Raw genomic sequence first — 26,234 nt, forward strand, 5'->3', positions numbered from 1 at the left:
TAGCTTTACATTTACAAACAATAGAATAAATTTTAGAAATAGAAAGAAACAACCAAGTATGTGGAAGTGCATTTTAGGCACGTCATGCACCTAGTCTAAGTATATACCTAATCCAATATAAGTTCTCTGAGGAATCGATCCCGACTCAAAGTTGGGTAATTATAATTGCATCGACCGCTTCACAATCCCAATAAGTGGTGTGAATTTGGGTGACATCAATTTTTGGCATCGTTGCCGGGGAGCTAAAAACGGATTTAGCTATATATTTGGTTTTGTGTGTGACTTGGCTTCTTTACTTTATAAGTTACTAACCTTTTTGTGAATCGATTATAGGTACAAAAATGGCTCTCAACAATGATCCTCTCGGAAACTTGCCTTTGGGGGAGGAAATGGACGATGACTAAGGTGATGTGGTTGCTCTTGAACCTCAAGAAAATAGGCGAGGCCAACCGCCTCAGGACAATATTCCCATCCCTCCACCACCTCTACCAAAGGCGGCCCTACACCGGGTGTTGCCAAACGAAGGATATGCAAGTGCCATAGTCCCGCCCCGCATTAGGGCGGGCAACTTCCAAATCACCAATATTATGCTCACATTTCTAGATTAACGGGGATTCTTCACCGGGACTCCGAGTCAAATGCATACAAACACTTGAAGGGGTTTGTGGACACTTATTGGGGGAGTAAACAGACCAACGTCTCCGAGGATGCTCTAAGATTGAGGCTATTTACCTTCTATCTATGGGGGAAAGCCTTAGATTGGTTAGAAAGATTGCCAAGCCATTCTATCCATACATGGGATGAATTGGCAAAAATATTCATTGCCAAGTTCTTTTTCCCCGGGCATATGGCTACTCTTCGAGACAAGATTCTAGTATTCAAGCAAGAACCAAATGAGCCTTTGTACAATATTTGGGAGAGATACCGTACTATGGTGAAAAAGTGCCAGAATAATGACATGACTGAGGCTATGATTCAACAAACCTTCTAGGGGGGTCAATACTACCAATCAATGCATGGTCAACCAACTCGCCGGTGGGAATTTCATGACAACACCATATGACGAAGCTTGTGAGATTTTAGATGAAATGGCGGATACTTCATCGTCATGGCAAAGTAGATCTAATGTTCCTCAAGGTGACCCAAATGTGATTCACCTACATAAAGAATTACATGATCATGGGCAAGCAATTACTGAGTTAACCACAACAATGAATCAATTAGACAAAGCTCAACTTCAATAAGTTCAAGGTCCTAAGCAAGTAAATGCAATGGAAGGTGTCAACATGATGGAGAACAAGCAAAGGCAAAATGGTCAACAAGTGCAAAACCGTGTGGTACAATTTGTGCAAGATGATAGTGGGTTTGACCAAGACGAATCATATAATGAGCAAGAGGAAGAAGTGCAATATGTGAACAACTACCAAGGGCAAAGAAACAACTCTCAAGGCCCGAATCAACAACAATGGCGATCTCAAGGAAATCAAGGAAATTGGAATAATCAAAACCACCAAGGCAATTGGAGTGGTGGTAACAACAATCAAGGTAATTGGAATAATAACAATAATCAAGGCAATTGGAATAATCAAGGCAAGCAAGGAAATTGGGGTGGAAACAATCAAGGATATTGGGGAGGCAACAACCAAGGGGGTTGGAATAATAACCAAGGGAATCGGGGGTCGGGCTTGCAAAAGCCCCCGATGTATCAACAACCAAGCAACCCGCCTCCTTATCCGTCTCATGGTTCTAGCTCTTCCAATGATGAGATGGGACAGATTGAAAATATGTTCAAATAAATGATGGAGAAAAATGCCGACTCCGATGCTCAACTAGCCTCTCATAACACTTCAATCTGCAATTTGGAGGTTCAATTAGAGCAAATCTCGCAAGCTTTAAACAGTCGTTCTAAGGGGGCACTACGTAGTGACACGGTGGTAAACCCGAAGGGTGGGAACAACATGGGACATGCCATGGCTGTAACCACAAGGAGTGGAAAAGGTGGGGAGGCAACAACCTCAAACCAAAGAAGAATTATGGATGATGATGTAGTGATTCAAGAAGAGGAAATTCCAAGCGATGTGGTCCAAGATAATGACGAAGTGAGAATTAATATTGATGAAAATGTGGAGGAGACTCAATAAGAAGTGAACTTGTCTAGGGACCATGTGATTGACATACCGTAACCGGTAGTGCCAAAGGTCAAGGCACCAATGCCAAGGCCTCCTCCTCCATACCCTCAAAGGTTCGTCAAAAAAAAAATAGAGAGAACCAATTCAAGAAATTTATTGACATGATGAAGAGCTTATCCATTAATGTGCCATTGGTTGAGGCGTTGGAACAAATGCCCGGTTATGCAAAGTTCATGAAGGATTTGGTGACAAAAAAAATATCAATGAATTGTGAGACTATCAAGATGACACATCAAGTGAGTGCTATTGTGCACTCAATGGTTCCGAAATTGGAAGATCCCGACGCTTTCACAATCCTTTGCACTATTGGGAGGGCCGACTTTGCCAAAGCTCTATGTGATCTAGGGGCGAGTATCAACTTGATGCCTTACTCGGTATTTAAAACTTTGGTAATTGGGCAACCAAGACCCACATCTAAGAGGTTACAAATGGCGGATCATACTATGAAGAGACCATTGGGTATTATTGATGATGTGTTGGTTCGTGTTGATAAATTCATCCTCCCGACGGACTTTGTGATTCTTGATTGCGAAGTGGACTATGAGGTGCCTATTATCTTTGGTATACCTTCCCTTGCTAAGGGGAAGGCTCTTGTTGATGTGAAAGCCGATGAGCTCATTTTCCGGGTGGGCGATGAAAAGGTGGTTTTCCATGTATGCAAATCTATGAGGCAACCGAATAGCAATGACATTTGTTCGTTTGTGGACATAGTGATCGAGGTGATTGTTGATGATACTAGTGCCATGATGAATGTTGATGATACTTTGTAGGCCGTATTGCTTAATCCTGATGATGATGAGAAGGAAGGCTATGTGGAATGTGTAAATGCATTGCAAGGAATGGGGTTATACACTTATGAACCCCGAATATTGTCCTTAGATCTTGAGAACCGGAAGACTCCTCCCACAAAGCCCTCAATCAAGAAGCCTCTCACTTTGGAGTTAAAGCCATTTCCTACACATCTCAGGTATGAATTTCTTGGGCCATGTTCTACTTTACCGGTTATTCTTTCCTCTTGTTTGACTAACATGTAGGTAGACTCCACTTTGGTAGTGCTACAAAGAGGAATAAAGCTATAGGATGGATATTGGCAGACATTCGGGGTATAAGCCCCGCCTTTTGCATGCACAAGATTATTTTGGAGGAGGATGCCAAACCCTCCGTTGAACATCAAAGAAGATTAAATAAAGCAATGTAAGAGATGGTGAAGAAGGAGATCATAAAATAGTTGGATGTCAGGGTTGTTTACCCTATTTCCGATAGCTCGTGGACCTCTCCGGTGCAATGTGTCCCAAATAAAGGGGGCATAACTGTGGTCACAAATGAAAAGAACGAGTTGATCCCCACAAGAACGGTGACCGGGTGGAGAGTGTGTATGGACTATCGGAAGCTCAACAAAGTCGCTCGGAAAGATCATTTCCCACTCCCGTTCCTTGATCAAATGCTTGATAGGTTGGCCGATCGAGCTTTCTATTGTTTCCTTGATGGATATTCCGTCTACAATCAAATTCTTATTGCTCCGGAGGACTAAGAGAATACTACTTTCACTTGTCCCTATGGTACTTTCGCATTCTCGCAAATGTCATTTGGGTTATGAAATGCACCAACGACTTTTCAACGGTGTATGATGGCCATCTTCACTGACATGGTGGAGGATTTTCTTGAGATCTTCATGGATGACTTTTCCGTGGTCGAAAATTCTTTTGATGATTGCTTGAACAACTTGGATAAGGTCTTGGCAAGATGTGAGAAGACAAACTTGGTTTTGAATTGGTAGAAATGTCACTTCATGGTCGAGGAAGGCATTGTCCTCGGCCACAAAATTTCAAAGCATGGTATTGAGGTCGACAAGGCCAAAATAAATGTGATCTCTAAACTCCCACTCCCTACATCCGTGAAGGGAGTGAGGAGCTTCTTAAGTCATGCAGGGTTTTATCGCCGATTCATCAAGGATTTTTCCAAAGTGGTGAACCCCTTGTGTAAACTGTTAGAGAAGGATGCCAAGTTCCATTTCAATGAGGACTGTATGAAGGCATTTGAATTGCTCAAGTTTAAATTGACTACTACTCTTATTATCACCGCACCAGATTGGAGCTTGCCTTTCGAGCTCATGTGTGATGCATGTGATATGGCGGTTGGAGCAGTTTTGGGGCAACGTATTAACAAAATCTTCCATACGGTCTATTATGCTATCAAGACCATGAAAGATGACCAAGTCAACTACACAGTGATCGAAAAAGAGCTACTTGCGATTGTCTTTGCTATGGAGAAGTTCTGCCCGTACTTGATGGGTACAAAGGTGATTGTCCACACCGATCATGCGGCGCTTCGGTACTTAATAAGAAAAAAGGATTCAAAGGCAAGGTTAATGCAGTGGGTGCTTTTATTGCAAGAGTTTGATCTAGAGATTCAAGACCGTAAGGGTAGTGAAAACTAAGTGGCAAACCATTTGTCTCGTTTGGAAGAGGAGGGGAGGCCACATGACGACCTTCGGATAAATGATTTCTTCCCCGACGAGTAACTTCTAGCCATTTCAATGACCGGGATGCCATGGTTTGCCAACTTAGCAAATTATCTTGTGAGTGGTATTGTACCGAATGATTTCTCTTCAAACCAAAAGAAAAAGCTCAAACGGGATTGCCTAGACTATTATTGGGATGAGCCGTATCTCTTCCAAATTTATACCAATGGTGTGATTCGATGATGTGTACCGTAGGAAGAACAAGTGAAAATTCTTGAGGCTTTCCACTCTTCACCATATGGTGGTCACCATGGTGGAGCTAGAACGGCAACAAAAGTATTGATTTGTGGATTCTATTGGCCTACTCTTTACAAGGACGCTAGCGATCTCGTCAAGCATTGTGATGAATGTCAAAGGGCCGGTGGGATATCTAAGAAAAATAAGATGCCCCTCACCACCATCTTGGAGATTGATATTTTTGATGTGTGGGGCATTGATTTCATGGGTTCGTTCGTGAGCTCTTTTGGGAACACTTACATTTTGATAGCTGTGGATTATGTGTCAAAGTGGGTGGAAGTTGTGGCTTTACCCAACAATGAAGCTCGAAGTGTGGTGGCATTTTTGAAAAAGAACATCTTCACAAGATTCGGCACTCCAAGGGCCATTATTAGTGATGGGGGATCGCACTTTTGCAACAAAGCTTTTGATACCCTACTCACCAAGTATGGTGTCACTCACAAAGTCTCGACCCCATATCATCCTCAAGCAAGCGGGCAAGTAGAAGTCTCCGGCTGGGAGATCAAGAGTATTTTGTCAAAGACAATGAATGCCAACTAGACTGATTGGTCAAAGAAACTTGATGATGCTCTTTGGGCTTATAGAACGGCTTACAAAACACCGATTGGTATGTCTCTATACCGTTTAGTGTTCGGTAAATCTTGTCACCTTCCGGTGGAACTTGAGCACAATGATTTGTGGGCATTGAAGAAGCTTAATCTTGAATGGGATGTTGCCGCCAACTTAAGGGTAGCACAATTGAATTAGCTTGATGAATTCCGGTACCATGCTTATACAAGTTCGTCCTTATATAAGGACAAGATGAAGTACTTCCATGACAAGTACATCCGGAACAAGGAGTTCAAAGAAGGTGATCTTTTGTTACGAATATTCCCGGGAAAGTTGAAGTCTAAGTGGAGTGGTCCGTTTGAGGTTGTGAAAGTGACACCCTTTGGTGCATTAGACTTGAAGAACAAAAATGATGAAGTGTTTAGAGTCAATGGTCATCGGGTAAAGCATTATTTTGGCAAAGTTGATGATGGCCACGTCGTGGCGTTAATTCATTTCAAGTGATTGATGGTAATCTGCAGCGTGTCGTGACGTTAAATCAAGCGCTTCTTAGGAGGCAACCCACGTTTCTTTTCATTTTTTATTTTCTTCTTTTTAGGTAGGTATTGTATTGAGCTAACTGGTTTTGAAGTGAATTGCAAGAATGAGTATGCATTGTAGGTATTATGTTCGATAAATATTGGCCAAGTGTTGAAAAATGTGGCGCACAATTTTGTATGCCACGGCAGAGAAGAATCTGCGGCCGCACAACTGGAGACCCAAAAATTCAACTCTCTAAAGTTTTGAATTGCAGAGAAAAGGCCATTCTGCGGCCACACACAAAATTGTGCGAACCGCACAAATTTCTGCCAATGAGGCCATATCAAATTATCAATTTATCTCATACCAGGGAGGCAATATCGTTAGTTATAAATTTTAAGGCAAGCAATACAAGCATGCGCAAATCATGTCGAGGTCGTACGACCCGATCCAAAAAAAATTTAAATTGTTCACTGCCAGAGGGTCGAATGGCATGAACCATATATTTATCTATTTACTACCGAGGCGCTTGGCCCGATCCACAAATAATAATTATTTTCAAGAAAATACAAGTTTCTCATTTACAGTCAAGTATCTCGTACCAACCTTCAAGTAAGTGAATTTAACTTTATACAATTCTTTTATCAATTTCTATCATGACTAAGTGATTATATTAGCAAGTACGGGCACAAACATTCCAAGTATAGCATGATACGGGTCCTAAACTATCCGGACAATAGCATAATAGTAGCTACGTACTAACTCTCGTCACCTCGTACGTACGTAGCCCCCACAATTAGGCACAAACATTTGTTTAATTCACCTATGGGGTTAATTCCCTCTTACAAGGTTAGAAAAGAGACTTACCTCGCTCCGAAGATCCATAACTGGCTCCCAAGCCCTTCCGACGACTCAAACCGATGCCCAACGCTCCAAAATTAGTCAATAATTATGCAAACCCATTAATATATACTCAAATACTCATTATAATCCTATTTACCAAAATTTCCAACCCCGTTTGAAAAGTCCATAAAATCACCCTCAGGCCCACATGCCCGGATTCCGACACTTTTCGAAGATAAACTTTACCCATAACTCCACGAACTCAAATATATAATTTATTCTCCATTTCATGCCCAATTTCGTGATCATAATCCAAGAATACTAATTTCTAGGTTTCCTACCAAAACCCCACAATTTCTACAAATGTTCGTGTCTAAATCCATATATAAACAATGTATTTAACTCACAATGTGCGGAAATTACTTACCTCATAATAGATGATGAAATCTCCTCTTCAAAAGCTCTAAATATCGCCCAACCAAAATGAAATATGGAGGAAAATAGCCAAATCCCGTATATAAAACTTCACTGCCCAGGTCTGCCCTCCTTCGCGATCACGGAAAGACCATCGTGATCGCGAAGGCCAAAGACACACTGTCCCAAAATTTCCTCTACACGTTCGCGAAGCTTTCCGCCCTCACTGCTTTGTTTTCGCATACCCACCCTTGCATTCGTGTAGGCCAAACATCCTGAGGCCCAGTCCTCATTTCCTTCTACGCGTTCGCGACTCACCACCCACGTTCTCGTAGGTTCCTCAAGTTCTTCACCGCGTTCGCGTCTCAGCCTTCGCGTTCATGAAGGCCAAATCCCAGCAGCCTCAAAGTTCCTCTTCACGAACGCGGGACTCCATTCGCGTTCGCGAAGAAGGAAACTAGATACCAGATACAGCATCAACAAATCATTCCGTTTTGGTCCGAAACCACCTCGAAACACACCCAAGGCCCTCGGGACCCCGTCCAATCATACCAACCAGTCCCATAACATAAGACAAACTTGCTCGAGACCTCAAATCACATCAAACAACATCTAAATCATGAATCGCATCCCAATTCAAACTTAATGAATTTGGAAACTTCAACTTATACAATCAATTCCGAAACCTATCAAATCACGTCCGATTGACCTCAAATTTTGCACACAAGTCACATTTGACATTACGGACCTATTCCAACTTCCGGAATCGAATTTTGACCCTGATAGCAAAAAATCCATTTCCGATCAAACTTCTCTAAAACCTTCAAATTTTCTAGCCTTATCCAAATGACTCCAAAATGACTTACGGACCTCCAAATCCACTTCCGGACACGCTCCCAATACCAGAATCACCATACGGAGCTATTCCCAGACTCGGAATTCCAAACGGACGTCGATAACAATGAAATGCACTTCAACCCAAATTTATGGAATTCTTTCAAAATGCTAACTTCCATAATAGGCGCTGAAACTCTCCCGGGGCATCCAAAACTCGATCCGAACATACGCCCAAGTTCAAAATAATCATACGAACCTGCGGAAACCTTCAAATCCCGATTCCGAGTTCGTTTACTTGAAATTTGAATCTTAGTCAATTCTTCCAACTTAAAGCTTTCGAAATGAGAATTTTCTTTCTACTTCAACTCCGAACTTCCCGAAATTCAATCCCGACCACGCGTACAAGTCATAATACCTGAAGTGAAACTACTCAAGCCTTCGAACTACCAAATGACGCGTCGGGGTTCAGAACAACCGGTCGGGTCGTTATATTTTATTTTCTTAGTAGTCTAGCTTCTTATTTATGTTAATAGCTTCTTTTTGATTAGGTAACTTCTTTTTATATTTAAGTGAGCAATAAGCCTTTGGTTTTCTTAATGCCAACCAAAGGTGGGTTTTGTATGAATCGGGTGGCTCTTCCCAACGATGGATGGCGTGACAACCTTCTTAAGGGATTGAGTATGTTTTTGATGTTTAGATAGAACCAGTAGTGTTAATGAATAAAAAAGGGTCAAGCATGATTCACTTGGTACCAACACACTTAACTACACGCTTATGGTTAAAAACAAGATTTTGGAAGAAAATGGCTCTAATTAGTGACCTTGTGACTCTTGTGTTGACTTAGGCATTCATCGGGTGGTTTAGTTGAACCATTAGCGATCTTCAATTTTTAATACAGTTGTTGTGGGCCCTGGACTCTATCCTCTTTAACAATCTGGTTGTTGAGAGGTGATATATTTTGTTACAAGTCTAAGTGCCTGTGCGAATGGTCTAGAACTTGCCCCGAATGTGTTTCTAGGCAAAATTCTAAGTTTGCTTGGCTTGAGAAGTGATTGTAGGCTCTCCTTGACCCATTTTTAAACCTTCCATGGCCCACCAATGATGTTATCCTTAGTCAAACCTTTTGAGCCTATAGCCTTTTTTCATTCGATAACCATGTTATAAGCCTTTACCCATTTTATAGTAACCCTCTCTTGGCCCAAGCTTTCCTTATCACTCATGAGAAATAAATGACAAAAACATAAGTTTGGGGGAGAGATGAGGAGTTTGAAAGTGGTATCAAGGCACAATAAGAGAAAAGAAATGAAGAAAAGGAAAGTCAAAGAAAAAGAAAGAAAGAACAAAAGAAAAACACAAAAAGAAATTGAATAATTTTAAGGGTTGAAAGGATTCAAAAGAAAGAAAAAGTGCAAAGCATGGAGAAAACAAAAGAAGGATAATATGAATATCATGACCAAGAAAGAGTGATGTCAAGTCTCTCTAGTTCCCCAAAGGAAAAATAAAATGACTTAAAGAGTCGGCAAAGTATGAGCGAAAAAGAGAAAATGGAGTGCTAAAGGAAAGATGAATCTGTTCCATTCTAACATTTCCCTCCTTAGTCCAAAAGCCTTCATTACATGCCGAAAAATCCCTACGTGATTTCAAGCCGAGTAAGCTTACATTAGTGGTGATCTACATGAGGGGCAAGCATATGGTACTTAGAGCCGCACTTTTGACATTCTTTTGAGAGTGATGAGTGAACCTTTCACGAATCATTGAATTGAGTACTACATTCTTGAGTGAGATGAGCTTACGGAGAGTATAGGAGGAGGAGTTTGGGATCCATAGTGACCTATATGAAAGTGCAAACTTCCTTGATGAGTAAAGTCAACTCTTGATGCTCAAGTGTCATATTAGAGCTATTTTTGCTTTAACATTCAAAACATAGCCTTGTTGATAATTCATGAGTGTGTGGGTAATTGTTGGTCCCAATCAATGTGTTTGATGCAACTTAGGCCAGCTAAAATAGCTATTTTCTTGTGGAGGTGGGAATTACTTTATTTTCTTGAGGACAAGCAAAAGCTTAAGTTTGTGGGAGTTGATAAGTAAGGATTTTGACTACTTATTAGCACTTTTTTACTTTAGTTTTAGCTCAAAAATGCATAAAGGTATTCCTGAAAACTGATAAAATGCGGTTACTTGTAGGAGCATTGGAAAAAGAGCCAAACAATGAAATTCAACTCAAGAAGGAATATTTTTGGACAAGGACTAAAACGAAGAAAAAAGAGCAAAGTGCGGACCGCACAATATTGAGTGCGGCCGCAGACTATGAAAGACCTCTAATAGAATGCCTTTTCAAAGTGCGGACCGCACAATTATTGTGCGACCGCAGAAGAGAGGTTCAGAGAGATGGAGTTCTGAGTCCATGAAGAAGTGTGGATCGCACTATTATTGTGCGGCCGCAGAATTCAAGAGTGCGGACCGCATAATTATTGTGCGGCCGCAGAAGATGAGGTTCAGAGAGATGGAGTTCTGAGTCCATGAAGAAGTGCGGACCGTACAATTATTGTACGGCCAGAGAAGTCAAGAGCGCGGCAGCACTCAGAAATGTGCGGTCCGCAGAAGTCCCTCCTATCAAGCTCAAATTCAAGAGTGCGGTCGCACTAAGAAATGTGCGGTCCACAGAATATGAAGACATGCAGTCGCAACCCAGAATTGTGTGGCCGCAGAATTCCATCCTGTCAAGCCCAACTTCAAAGTGCGGACCGCACACATAATTGTGCAGCCGCCGAACCTCTGCAGGGGCAATTTTGTTCGATAATTTTATCTGTGTATAAATAATTCTTTTTGTCAAATTTAGGTCAAGTTTGAACTCTAAAAAGTAGATAGCCGTTTTTCCTTTACTGCTTTGGGAAATTTTGTATTAATTTATCATTTTACCATTGGATTTTCATCCCTTTATCATCTATTATGAGTTTAATCTTATTTTCTTCCTCAATTTCTTTATTTTTGCCTATGAGTAGCTAAATCACTAGCTAGGGTTATGACCTAACCCTAGTGTAGGTAGCTAATGGATGTTTGATTTAGGGCTTGTTTAAGGTTAGGTGTATGATATTTAGCCTAGTTCTTACTTGAATTTAGGAATTAATGGTTGCAAACATTGATTCATGCCTAATTGACTTAGTCTCTACTTGAGAAAAGGAGACTAAGTCTAGTAAAACTTGGCTAACAAGAAATTGGGATGAACTCAAAAAATTGATAGCCCCAATTAAAGGGTTGAATCTAGAGATAGTAATACCCAACTTGAGCATATATTAACGGTTTTGTGAATTACCCATTTAGACTTGAGAAAGCCAAATTGGGCAAAACCACTCTAACTACCAAGAGGTATCGAGTGGGAAATTGTGTGTTGATTACTATATTATACCCCGACCAACGAAACATACCCTAAAGCCCACAACATATTAGGTAACCACCTAGGTGGAAGTCACAGCCCTGGATCTTTTATAAACTTGAAAAACATCAACACCAAAAATATCATTCTATAGCTTTACATTTACAAACAATAGCATAAATTTTAGAAGTATAAATAAACAACCAAGTATGTGGAAGTGCATTTTAGGTACGCCATACACCTAGTCTAAGTATATACCTAATCTAATATAAGCTCTCTAACAAATCGACCCTGACTCAAAGTTGGGTAATTATAATTACATTGACCACTTCACAATCCCAATTAGTGGTATGAATTTGGGCGACATCACCCACATGGTCGTGTTGCTGTGGAATTTAATTGTTTTAAAATATATATTTCACACTCAGTCATGTTCATCCATTGTGAGGATATTTATGAGATCGGGGCTGCCCGCTTGCAGCAGGCTATATTGGCTCTATATTATTATTATATGGAACGGGACTGCTCGCCTGCAACAGACTTTATAGGCTTTATCATTATATAGATCAGGGTTGCCCGCCTGTAGCAGGACATATCGGATGTATATCACGCTTGGGCTGAAGGAGCTCCTCCGGAGTCTGCACCCCCCACAGTGAGGGTAGATGATTTATATACGGGATGGACTTCCCAGGGCATGGACTTGCCTTATTTATATTTGTGATGAATTTTCCTGGACATGGATCTTGTCCGAATCATTTACATTTGGGGATAAATTACCCCAGGGCTGGATTGACCTTATACGGTACTGAGTGACTGACTGTCACTCAATGTATATATATATATATGGGATGGAATATCCCTGGGTAGGATTGGCCATAAACAGTACCGAGTGACCGAATAATTTATGATCGTGAATACATAAGGTTTTCCACTGAGATGTCATATTCCTCATATCATGCAATATTGATCTATCTTACTTGTACTAAGTTTAACTGTCGAACTTGAAAGTATCCCTACTTTTATGTATTGTTATTTCTATACTAAATTTTACTTGTTGAGCTCGTCACTACTTTCAGCCCAGAGGTTAGTCTTGTTACTTATTAAGCTGGTTGTACTCATACTACACTCTGCACCTCATGTGCAGATCCAGGTACTTCCGGATACAGTGGTTGCCATATTTGAGGATTTATCTGTTGGAGGCTATCAAAATAGCTGCTTGGCGTCCGCAGACCTTGACTCTCTTTCCTTTAAGTTATTGTATTGTTCTATATTTGCAGACAGTGTTCTTATCAGTCAGACTTGGTTATTATTTAGATGCTCATGTACTTAGTGACACCTGGTTTTGAGAGTGTTTTATGTCAGTATTAATGAGATTTTGAATTAAATCTAATTATTATATTTTGAAACTTAAAGTATATTGTGTTTCATTGGGATTGTCGGCTTGCCTAGTATTGAGATAGGCGTCATCACGACAAATGAGATTTTTGGGACTTGACAAGTTGGTTTCAGAGCCTAGGTTACATAGGTCTCACGAGTCATGAGCAGGTTTAATAGAGTCTTGCGGATCGGTACAGAGACGTCTGTACTTATCTTCGAGAGGTTGTCGGACCCTTAGAAAAATTTCACTTTCTTGTATTCTATCGTGCGAAATTGATTCATATTAAAACATAACTCTTTGAATTGCTTCCACGCATTCGTGTGTGCATGTGAGCGCTCAGTATCATATGTGCATCGCTGGCTTGTGATCCCATGAATAAGGTTCGAGATGTGTATTCTATGTTTTGGTGATGGACCAGACTAAAGGACTTGAGGCTAGGTTTAGACCGTAGCTTAGACTCGGCAATTTCGGTTATGAGCACTTGTACATTTGGACTCATATGTCCGGTAATGTCCCTACGAGAAGAATTTGTGGCTCGATGAGCGGTTAAATGGCTATATGATAAGTATGGTGTGATTGCGGTATGTGTTAAGATGGTTTGAATGTGACGAGAAGTGTTTTCCTCTTGATGAAAAATAAAGTGCTTGGTATCTGTCTTGATTTGACGTATAGTCTCGAGTATGAATGTGTTGAAGGATCTTTCACGTTGTTAAATTGTGAGACAAATTAAATTCTCATGCCTTGTTAATGATTTTGGACTAAGAAAGATTAAGTAATTGCGTAGTAATTGTGGCTGCGAAAGGGTATAACAAGATGCCAATTTGAGGCTAAGTAGGTGGGTTATCTCCTGCGGAGTAATCTATGTAATTATGTTCCTTATAATGTTGAGTGGAGAGTTTCTTTTCTACCAGAGGAATGTATGTATTGAGATTTGAATTTGAATCTGTTTGAGAAAGTTGACTTGATTGTCACGATAATGAAGGCGAGCTTAGCAGATGAATTGAGGTATTTTATGGTTTGTGTTACCTGAACTTGTGAAAATGTTTTGTTGAACTGACTACAGTATTATGGCAGTAATAGAGTATGGATATTGTGAGTTATGAAATATTTTGTTCTATGGCTTTGAGCCAAGTGGAGGAGCCTTCTATTGACTATTTGATTTCATGGTTATGTGTTATACTGCTTTCGGTTTGAGGCATACATGTGAATCGGTTATAACTTGCAAAGATTGAGATTGAGAATGACTCTAGTAAAGAAATTCCTGGATACAGGTTATATTACACTTTATGAGTATTTGCAAATCATGGGATGATCGAGTTATTATTATCGGATGTAGTACGTACGGAGTATGAATTAATTGGTGGTGTTAAGGCAGGGTTACCTCTTTGAGTGTTGTTAAGCTAAGGGAGCACGTGTTTGGGTGGTGCAGTTTAGATTTGAGCAGAGTGGATGACTCTCTAGAAGGTTCTAATGGGTTCGAGATTTATATATAGCATTCGAGAATTTTTTCAGATTTGTGTATGGATAGAATCTGAGATTTACATTTGATGGTGTCGGGACTTGCGGTAATTCTGTATGACTATGGATTCTACATTCCAGTATAAGCAAGGTAAAAGAACAATTTTAAATTCACATAAGGTATTTTCAGAGTGGGCATTTTAATTGTGGTACTTATGGGGGTGCTTAAGAAGAATACAATGGCTTATGGGCCTTAGGGCGGTGTGGTTTTATGTTAGGATGTGTTGTAGTGAGCTTTGGGGTAAGGATATAGTGTTCTGACAAGGAGAAATGTCAACTTGAGGGTAATTCAGAAGAAACTCGGAGAAAATAGGACAAATAGGTAATATGATGGATCAGTATGGTAATAGTATGCTCGGTTCTTTTGGTTCTTATGATGAGGTGGGGCTTTACGGGTGTTTTGTGGCAATACTCTCGGATTTGGCAACCTGTGTGGCTTGGTCAAGTTAGAGGAATTCAGTTATGATAACTTGGTTATGTGCAAATGGATTTCAAAGTGTTCTTGATGGTTTCTACCATGGTTTGAGCCTGATATTTTCTACCGGTGTGGGGAAAGTATTGTGTATTGTGATTTCCTCCTGGAAAGAAGCAAAAGAAAGGTTTCTAACTAATAGGGTATGTAATTTGCTGGTAACTCAGAGTTTATAATGAGATTCTCGTGATTTTCACATGATAGATGTGGTGTATTGTTCGGAATTTAGATTTACATGTACAAGGTGACAGTTCATTCTTGAAAGGAAGATCACAAATTTTGGACAGAATGGTCAGTTTCAGATATTTAGATGAATGTTATAACTGCTCGGTAATCCCTGAGAAGGGTGCGCATTTCAAAAGGCGCATTGTGTTTTGACTTACGGATGTTCATTGGTCTTGCGGTACTCACCTGGTTGATAGTCTGTTGATATTCAAATTATTGCTATGTGGCACAGAAGAATTATGAAATTATTCCTCGTGGAATGATCGTGCATGAAAGATGTGTTATTCATTCGAGTTCTGGAGTTGGGATCAGTTACGGTGGTTCATGTGTTATATGAATTTGGAGACTGGAGTTCTCCGAAGCATATTGTTTTAGGGTTGCGGCCTGTTTGAGGTGAGTGTTTTATTTAAACTCAGTGGAGGCACTAGTTGCGCTAATTATTTGTGATAGCTACGCGCTATGAGTGCGCATATATGTGAGGTTTGAGCCCATATGCGGGCATCCAAGCAAGTATTCATACTCGGAAGAATTGTTAGACTATGATATGCCTAAAGTTGACTGTTAAGCGTAAAGTTATAACGTTTCTCGTATTCGTACCTTTGTTGAGAACTATCTGTGCTATACTTGAGGTTACAAAGAGGCTGATTCCGTGAATAAATCGGGTAGTTACTAATTTTGCGTTAACTTACCAATTTGAGTTGTGATAACACACTTTGCACATGCCTACCCTATGACGTGTTATTTATACCAGTCTAGGAGCATGTGAATCTTATTTCATTTATCATATACATATGTACTTATTTGATTGCTCCTGTATGATATGCTTGGACTAGAGGCTTGTGACCATGTCAGGCGGATTATGTTATTGGTACATGAGTTGTCTGTGTGGATCCATACTGATATTATTGGCACGTGAGTTGTCCGTGCGGGTCCAGATATTGATATTATTGGCACATGAGTTGTCCGTGGGGGTCCAAATATTGATACTATAGCACTTGAGTTGTCCATGCGGATGGTGTTAATGTGAGCTCTAGGAGAGTTGGTTACTGTTATTATATTTGTGTGTCATGGTTCTACTATATATGATGAGCTCATAGCATTGCGGTTGTGGTGGTGCTGGTTGAACCTTAAAAAATGGTTCTCTTCTTTGAGACATTTTCCATTTTTGGGTACACGAATTGCGCCGTTGTGGCTTGAGTTATATTGGAATGGCTGGTCTGTGGGATAATTGTGTTTAATAATATAAGGTCATTGGACCTAGAATGGGTACTATCAGGTTTGATTACGGTATATTAGGAAGGATAATATTGAAAGTCAGCTTAGAAAGTGATTATGGTTCTGGTTGGGACGAGAGAACTCCATGACTTTTTGATCTGATAAGGGGTCATAAGATTCCGCGTGTTTATTTCATTATCAGCAGTGTACGAAGGTTTTGGAATGAGGTTTTGTTTGTTATGGTGTTTAATACTAGTACCAGGTTGGTTTTGAGTAGTTACTGTGATCGGGAATGGTGTTGCGAGTATGCGAGTTGTGTAGTATGTTATGTGATTATATCTGGGATTATGGTTATGGCTTGATACAGTTTGTTCAACTTATAAAGTGTGTAGATGTGAGACTCAAGTCTTGTAAGAAATTCTGGATGTTAAAAATTGGGCTCTAGTTTTACGGACTAAGGTTAAAGTAATGATCTTCAATTGTATTGTGTTGTCAAACCTACATAGAATAGGGTGGCATGGGATCACCCCCGGATATGTGTGTAGTAAGGTGTGATAGTGAACTGATTGCTTGGAAACAACTCTTGGCACGTTCGAGGACGAACGTATGTTTAATTGGGGGAGAATATAACGACCCAACCGGTCGTTTTGAGAATTTACGCTCCTTTCAACCTTTTGAAGTCTTGAATAGCTTCATACGATGTATTACGACTTGTGTGAATTGTCGGTTTGCATTTTCAGGTGCTTCAGAATTTGTTCGGAAGAATGCATTTTCATGTTTGAAGCTTTACGTTGGAAAATTGACCAAGTTTGAGTTTTAGTATTCGACCTCGTATTGGAGTTTTGATTATTCCAATAGCTCCGTATGGTAATTTTGGACTTAGAAGCGTGCCCGAAAAATTAATTGGAAGTCCGTAGTTGAATTTGGCTTAAAATGGCTAAAATAGAAAGTTAAATTTGGAAGTTTGACCGGGGATTTGACTTTTTGATATCGAGATCGGAATCTGATTATGGAAATTGGAATAGGTCCATTTTGTCATTTATGACTTGTGTGCAAAATTTGAGGTCAATCGGACTTGATTTGATAGGTTTTGGCATTGAATGTAGAAGTTGGAAATTGTTAGTTTTCATTAGGCTTGAATTGGAGTGCGATTTGTGTTTTTGATGTTGGTTGATATGATTTGAGGGCTCGAATAAGTTCGTATGACATTTTAGGACTTGTTGGTACATTCGGACGGGGTCCCGAGTGGTTCGAGTGTGTTTCAAGGGGAGTTTTGAGCGAGACTGGCCATTTCGGCACTCTGATGTTGTTCTGGAACTTTGGAAGTACGGGGGGCATATTTTGGAGTGCTGAGGTAGAGGAAAAGTGCGAACCGCAAAGGAAAAGTGCGGACCGCAGAGGAAAAGGGCGGACCGCAGAAGAATTGTGCGGACAACAGAATTTCTCTCGCGGCCGCAGAATTGAGAGTTCTGCAGATTCGATGATCTGACTTCGGAAGCTTATATCTTTTAATCTACAAAAACATTTGGAGATGATTCGAAAACAAAAGTTGTATCTATTTGAGTCTAGTTTTCAGAAAGGTATACCATTAATCATTTAGACATTTCTAAAGAAAGTTATAGTCAAGTTACTAAAGCATGATAATGCAGAGCTGCTGAAGTGCGACCGCACAATTTGGATTGCGGCCGCAGAACCTGGGATGTGCAGCCGCACAAAAAAATGTGCGTTCAGCACAATGCGGATCAGATTTTGTACTATATGAATGAGGGTTTCATCTCATTTTTTATTTTTGGACATTGGGAGCTCGGTTTGTGGCGATATTTCGTGGGATTTGCAAGAAATTCATCGGGGTAAGTGATTCTAATTCAGATTTGGTTAATATACATGAATATATCCTTGTTTTTATCATTTAATCGGTATTTTGAAATGGAAATTTGGGGAAAATTGAAGAGATTTCATAAAACAAATATTTGGGATTCGAATACCGATTCGGAGTCGGATTTGAGTCAAATTAGTATGGTTGAACTCGTAATTGAATGTGTTATCGAATTTTGTGAGTTTCATCGGATCCTGAGACGTGAGTCCCACTGTCGATTTTTCGAGCAGAGTTGGAAATTTTTATAAATTGTAAATTGTAAGCATTAGTATATTTTGATTAATTTTCACGTTGTTTGAATAGATACAAATTGTTGGATTGAGTTGAGGAGATAGGAAGGCGTATGGAGGTTGATACGTGCAGAATGGAATTTTTGGAGTATTGTTTAGCTTACTCGGCAACGGATTCAGCTTGTTAGAGGTAAGTAACACTTCTAAACTTGGTTCCGAGGGTATGAATCCCCGAATTTTGTATTATATAAATTGTTTGGAGATGACGCACACGATAAGTGATGAGCATGTGGACGTGCACCATAGAAATTGTGACTTGAATAAATTATGTGAAGTTGTAAAATTAAAGAATCATGTTATTACCTGAATATTCTCCACGTGTTAGGAAATGGAGCTGAGACTCATATTAAAGATCGTGATTAGGCTACGTGCCGCTATTTTTGGGACGCACAGGGTGATGTTGCTGTGGAATGTAATTGTTTTAAAATTTATATTTCATACTTAGTCATGTTTATCCATTGTGAGGATATTTATGGGATCGGGTTGCCCGCCTGCAGCAGACCATATTGGCTTTATATTATTATTATATGAAACGGGGTTGCCCGCCTGCAGCAGGACTTATAGGCTTTATCATTATATGGATCGGGCTGCTCGCCTGCAGCAGGTCATATCGGCTTTATATCACACTTGGGCGGAAGGAGCCCATTCGGAGTCTGCACCGCCCACAGTGAGCGTAGATGATTTATATACGGGATGGACTTCCCAGGGCATTGACTTGCCTTACTTATTTATATTTGTGATGAATTTCCCTAGACATGGATATTGTCCGAACCATTTTCATTTGGGGATAAATTATCCCAAGGCTGGATTGACCTTATACGGTACTGAGTGACTGACTGTCAGTCAATGAATATATATACGGGATAGAATATCCCTAGGTTGGATTGGCCATAAACAGTACCGAGTGACCGAATGATTTGTGATCGTGAGTACAAAAGGTTTTCCACGGAGCTGTCATATTCCTCATATCATGCAGTGTTGATCTATCTTACTTGTACTGAGTTTAACAGTCGAACTTGAAAGTATGCCTACTTTTCCGTACTGTTATTTCTATATTGAATTGTACCTGTTGAGCTCGTCACTACTTTCAGCCCAGAGGTTAGTCTTATTACTTATTGAGTTGGTTGTACTCATACTATACTCTGCACCTCGTGTGCAAATTCAGGTACTTCCGAATACGGCGGTTGCCAAATTTGAGAATTTAATTGTTGGAGACTATCAAGGTAGTTGCTTGGCGTCCGCAAACCTTTACTCTCTTTCCTTTCAGTTATTGTATTATTCTACATTTTCAGACATTGTTGTTATCAGTTAGACTTGGTTATTATTTAGATGCTCATGTACTCAGTGACACCGGGTTTTGGGAGTATTTTATGTCGGTATTAATGAGATTTTGTGTTGAATTTAATTATTATATTTTTAAACTTAAAGGATATTGTGTTTCATTGGGATTGTCGGCTTACCTAGTATTGAGATATGCGCCATCACGGCAGGTGAGATTTTTGGGTCGTGACATTTTGTGATCGTTTTGTGATTTAATTAATTTTTTTGTTTTTTTATCCGGATTAGTTTATTTATGTGCTAAAAAAATTAGTAAAAATATATATTGTTATTTTATGAATAATTATTGTTATATGTGATTTTATTGTTGAACGTATATTAATATGTGATTTTATTGTTGTTTAGCGCCCTTTAGTGTTATGTTGTGCCCTTAATTGTTATGTAGTGTCCTTCAGCGTAGTAAAACTGATAATAAATTTTAGCTTATGGTAGTTGACTTTGTTTATGGCCATTTAGAGTAGTGTTACTTTAGTGCTCTTTAAGATTTTGTTGTGTAGAATAAAAACTACGTACTCTCCTTAACAAACTCGGATAGAGTACTCAATTATGGATTTATTATATTAGTAGATAATTATCAAATATTAGATATGAATCATAAAATAATCAGTTGACGTTACAAAAAAGACACTCCAGGGAAATTTGGTGAAAATATGATAGTTAACAAACAAATCATTACGAATGAAATAAATTCAATATTATTTACTATTAAGTTTGTAGTATTTTTATATGAATAATTATTGAATATACCTTGAACACTTATGAAATTTTAATATTTAATTCTGTTATAATTCAAAAATAAGTTTAAAAGGATGATAGTTCAAACGATACCATGTGGAATTTTAGTAGAAAAATGTAGGAAACTAACATATGAAATATTAATATAGGAAATTTATCAACCTAGGTATTTGTTATATGAATAATTACTAAAATATCCTTTTAGTTATTGATATTAATTATTTAATTCTTTGTTAACCCCAAAAATATCTGAAAAAGATGATAGTTCAAACAAAAACCCTCTCGAATTTTAGTCAAAAGATGTAAGAAAATAACATATAAAACAAAAATATAAAAAATTTGTCAAACTAGGTATTTTTATATGAATACTTATTAATTATATCATGTATAATTATGAAAACTAAGTATTTAATTCTATTATACCTAAAAATATCTGAAAAGATGATAGTTCAAACAAAACCCTGCCGAATTTTAGTCAAAATATGCAAGAAACTAACATATAAACTAATAATATAAAAAATGTATCAACTTAAGTAATAATATAGAAATATTATCGATTAAATATTAATATAAAAGATATTGCAATATATTTAAAGATGTTAAACAATTAAACAGAAAAATACTTTAATTAATATTGTTGAATTTACAAACATTGTCATGGAGTTCCCCCTGTGCATCCCGGACCTGCATCTCGAGAGCTACTGCTGCTACAGGGCAACCATAGGTCTTCACACATTTGGGATGGGCAGTGTCTGTCCCAGACCTTCCGCCCCAAACGTATAGACGATATGTGGGAGTTTATTAGGGACCACCCACTACATCCCCGTATAGTTAGACGCCTTCGGGGATGAGTTTTTACAGGATCATATAGATCGGCCGAATGCAGTTCGACTGGCGTTGATCACGGCTATGATAGAGCGGTGGCGACCGGAGACGCACACGTTTCATCTACCCATCGGTGAGGCTATCATCATGCTATAGGACGGGGAGGTTCTTTTCAGGATGCCCATTGATGGTATACCTGTAACTTACCTGCATGCTCTTAGAGACTATACGGGAGAGGATTACCTTCATATGTTGTAGCAGCTCACCGGTTTCCATCTTGCGGAGCTGACTGCATTGAGTGGGGCCAGTCGATTGTAGTTGACGCCTGTTCGGTAGTATCTGGTAGAGATGGACGCAGAGATTACTGATGATTCACCGCCAGAGGATATCGACCGACACACAAGGATATTGTTGATGATGATGTTTGGTGGTATACTGTTCCCGAACACTTTGGGAACCTAGTCAGCTTGCGATTTCTACATCATCTGGAGTGGCTAGATGATTTATCTAGTTACAACTGGGGTGCAGCTGTTCTAGCTTACCTGTATAGGCAAATGTGTCGGGCGTGCATAGGCACTCAGAGAGACATTGCCGGTTTTTTACCTCTTCTGCAGTTGAAATCATAGTCAATTCTTTTCACGATTATAAAATACATTGTAAAAAATGCCTTAAATTTATGTCCACAATCTATATTAGGTTTGGGCCTGGGAGCGGTTCCTGCAGTTCCAGCCACCTTTGCCACTGATAGCTCCGGATGCACCACCTCCACCGTTTCTCCTGCTAGATTGGAGGTGGGGTGATAGGCGAGGCCACGCCCGTGAGGTCGAGGCTCGACATCATCTCCTTTATTACAGGGATTTATTTGATTTACCAGAAGGCCCTGGGGTATATATATATACTTAAGTTTACTTGGCCTTGCTTGATATGTGTTGCATTTACTCACGATTCTTGTGTTTAATAAATAGTTCGTATGGAGGCCATACAGCGACACACTCATAGATGGATTGCCAGATTATTGCTCCCGCGGTCGAGCTATGTGGAGCTATTTCGTCCCACTGATATGTCTCGATATAGTCGAGCATCATGCCACTGAGCGAGTCCTTCGCCAGTTTGGTTGACCCCAGCTTGTACCTATGTCGCCCACTTGGCACATGACACATTACCAGCGGGATGATCGTTGCAGGGTCGACCAGACATACTTGGCCTGGATAGAGGCCCAGATTGAGGATTGGGACAAGAGGTATGGCCTGAATCCATCATACCCTCCACCTGACCGTATGGAGGGCGAGCATGAGTACATGGGTTGGTATCATGATGCTACCCGACTTCTCGTTAGGAATCTCGTTCATCGCGTTGGTGGTCGGTATATTCCATACGCCGGGAGGCATGAGGCACTGGTATATTATTTGTTATACTTACTTATAATGTTACATTAGCCTTCCGTAATTAATATTTTATATGTTATGTAGGCTATTGGCTTACACCAGTTTTACCAGTTGGGACTGGAGATGCTACAACATACAGGCGAATGAGCGGCAGTTATGCACGGGCTTGGTCGTCGGGTTACTGATCTTGCTGCTACCACATTGAGACATGCCAGAGAGGATGCGTGCTTAGGATAATAGGCTTCTTTTGTGCCGCCCGAGGAGTACCATAGGGGCCACAAGTGGCCCCTGAACGTGGTAGACGTGGCAGGCGTGGCCATAGAGGAAGGGGTGGCCCACGTGGTCATGGTGGTCGGCGAGGACGGGGTCCCCAGCAAGGGGGCGCTGAGGCACCTGTGGATGATATCAGAGATGATCAGCCGGGTGACCACCCTGAGCCACACGATGCTCCTCATGATATGTTGTCATTCAGACTTCAACTGTCACCAGGGACTTCGCAGGTGACCTCGTCAGCTCCATTGTTGATCGCGGGCACGACCATTACACAGTGGGAGTGGGATCAATATTTTCCTGATTGTCCATAGCTATCGACGGTTGCTGGTGATTGTCCGATACGAGAGGTGCATAGTGGGCGACGACTGATTTATGGCTCATCACCGAGGGATGTTGAGGATCTTTCACATACTTCATCTACTCCAGTGCACCTCGATGTTCTGACAGAGCATTGAATCGCTACTCATGTGCATGTTTGTTTGTATTACTATTATTTCAATTTATTTTTACCTTATAGATTAGTCAGTAATATCTAAAGTGTTTTTATTTTTTTAAAGATTTCGTCATCGCCCGTCACGGAGGCCACATTGTGCGATACTAACTTGCCGGAGACGGATGATCTTATTTAGTAGCCCGCTGAGACCATGGTATGACCATTAAATTTTTTTTCCTAAGACGTACGTTAGTATTTTATATTTCATATACTAAAATATCTTATTATTCTGTAAGTTACTACTGGCCCAATGGTCGCTTCTAACAAGCCTGCCAGCCTTACTGACGATCATGCTGCAGCGCATCCTCCGATAAAGAGGCGACATGATGAGGATGATCTTGAGAGCGAAGTCGGGCGATATGGAATGCGCCTCAGGCCAGCCAATACTTTAAAGCATACAGGGTGTGGGACTCATTGATATGTATTCTTAGTTGTATATATGACATTAAATATATAATAGCAAAATTATTTATATTTTACATAATTTGCGCATGTGTTTTTATTTTTCGAGTTATTTATTAGTTTAACACTAGAACACAAAAATAAAAAAGACAGATTAACATTAATTTAAATTAGTTAATAATCAAAGATAATACATGACGCGTACAACATAAAAATAAAAAACTATACTAAACGCATCCATGTATTCGTTTAGTCACTATCGCCCATTATTCTATGCTTCAACCACTTAAATTTCTCTTCCAACCGATTATTTTCTTCTTCTGCCTCTTTTAGTTTCTCCTTCACTGCCGCAAATTGTTCTTGCAGTTTCAAGATCTGGAGTTCGTACTCACCGGTCAGATTCCAAATGTTTAACAAACATGATTTGTAGTATTTTCAATTAATGGGTCGACAGCTTTTTCAGGCCGACATGACAATACACATAACGCATATTGGTGATGCGCTACATTTCGCATGATAATAATTCTTAAGGGTACAAGTGGGTGCAGCTTTTCAGATCGACAGCTTTTTCATGTCAACAACATTTTTAGGTAGACATGAGAATACACATAACGCATATTGGTGATGCGCTATGTTTCGCGTGATAATGATTCTTTAGAGTACAAGTGGGTGCAACTTTTCAGATAGACAGCTTTTTCAGGTCGACATAGCAGTACACATAATGCATATTGGTGATGCGCTACGTTTAATATACAAGTTCGTGCAGTTTAGTTCTTAAGTTGAACCAAGAGATCGGTATTCAAAGATCATTTCAAGAACCATTGCAACATCCATTTCATAAATGCCACCAACATTTAATAAGTGGTTTAAGAAGAGGTAAAAACGTGAAGGTAGTTCAACAGATCTACATGGAACACGTCATAATACAATCGATCCTTACCTTGAAAAATATATGCTAGGTTATTATACCGATTTGGTTGATGACAAGTGGTATGGTGTTCTACGTCCCTTAGAAAATAAGTCTATCAATATACACACTGAACTCAAAGTTCCGGCGGCCAATAATGCTCAGCACCCACTGGCTGCAACTGCCCACTATATGTGTTTACGTATGCAGCAACATCATATTCTTTATCAACGTACCTCGTTGCTGCAAAACCTATATGTTGAAAGAACTTCATGGCATGTGAGCATGGCAAGTGATAGATTGACCATTTTTCACACGAGCATAATCTTCTGGATTCTTTGACGATGTGTGTATTATTCCCATGGTTTTTATGCAAACCAGTGCGAACTTCAAAAATATTTCGCTTGCTGCAATACTATAAAAATGTATGCCACTATGCTCGCTTTCTATATTTCTCAAATCGTTTCATTGGTTGTGGCATAAATTCAACACTTCTTTCCATCAATGACGATGCACCTCTAGATCTTTCAACAAACCTCTCCGCCATCTGCTTGAATGACATCCGCACCATGGCAGTGACAGGCAATCCACGTGTAGACTTCAGCAACCCGTTCAAAGTCTCTGACACATTTGTAGTCAAAATTCTCCATCTTCTACCACCATCATAATGCAAAGTCCACTCGTCAAGCTCATGTCGCATCAACCAACGATAGGCTTCTGGGTCTTCTCACTTAATCAATTCCATTCGCCTCCTGAATATACACTCTTAGTGATCTGTTACAGCCATCCACATAAAATCATGGAAGTCCTTATTCGGATAAGCCCTCTGGAAGTTGGCCTTCAACTTCCTAACACAGTAACGGTGGTAGGCATACGGTTCCTGCCAGGCACACAAATTCTGTACAGAACTTAAAATACTACCATGCCTATCAGATATTAGACAAATACCTGAACGCTATCTGACAACGTACTCCTTCAAGTGGTTCAAAAATAATGTCCACGTCTCTTGGCTTTCATTGGAACAAATAGCAAATGCGGGGAGAAATATGCTTCCATTAGCATCTACTACAACGTCGATCAACAACTTAATATCATACTTTACATAGACATGAGTGTCGTCTATGGATATTACCGGTCGATAATGTACAAAACCATCAATGGCTGGTTTAAATGCCCAGAACACATATTTGAATATGAATTCTTGTATTTCCGGACTTCGCTCAAGCTTCCATTCAACAACGATCCTGGGGTTAAAGTATTTCAATGCAGCCATGTACCTGGGTAGAGCGGCAAATGACTTATCTCAGTTACCATAAACAATATCAAACATACGTTTACGCCCGAGAAATACCTTTCTTTTAGTAATGGTACATCCATATACCTGGTGGACAAATGTTATACACTCTTTACTCTTGTACCT

The 26,234-nt window shown here is 39.8% G+C and overlaps 1 protein-coding gene across 1 annotated transcript; it reads left to right on the top strand.

Annotated features, from left to right (window-relative positions):
* Positions 1 to 2,413: 2,413 nt before the first annotated feature.
* On the top strand, positions 2,414 to 2,959 carry LOC138892801 (uncharacterized). Its single transcript, XM_070176541.1, has one exon. The coding sequence runs from the start codon at positions 2,414 to 2,416 to the stop codon at positions 2,957 to 2,959; it is 546 nt and encodes a 181-aa protein (XP_070032642.1).
* The last annotated feature ends 23,275 nt before the right edge of the window (positions 2,960 to 26,234 follow it).

This window comes from Nicotiana tomentosiformis, chromosome 5, assembly GCF_000390325.3.
Source record: "Nicotiana tomentosiformis chromosome 5, ASM39032v3, whole genome shotgun sequence".
Taxonomy (NCBI): Eukaryota; Viridiplantae; Streptophyta; class Magnoliopsida; order Solanales; family Solanaceae; genus Nicotiana; species Nicotiana tomentosiformis.

Bases quoted from the DNA above. Each gene is read 5' to 3' on its own strand.
- LOC138892801 (XM_070176541.1), top strand. From the start codon at position 2,414: ATGACACATCAAGTGAGTGCTATTGTGCACTCAATGGTTCCGAAATTG.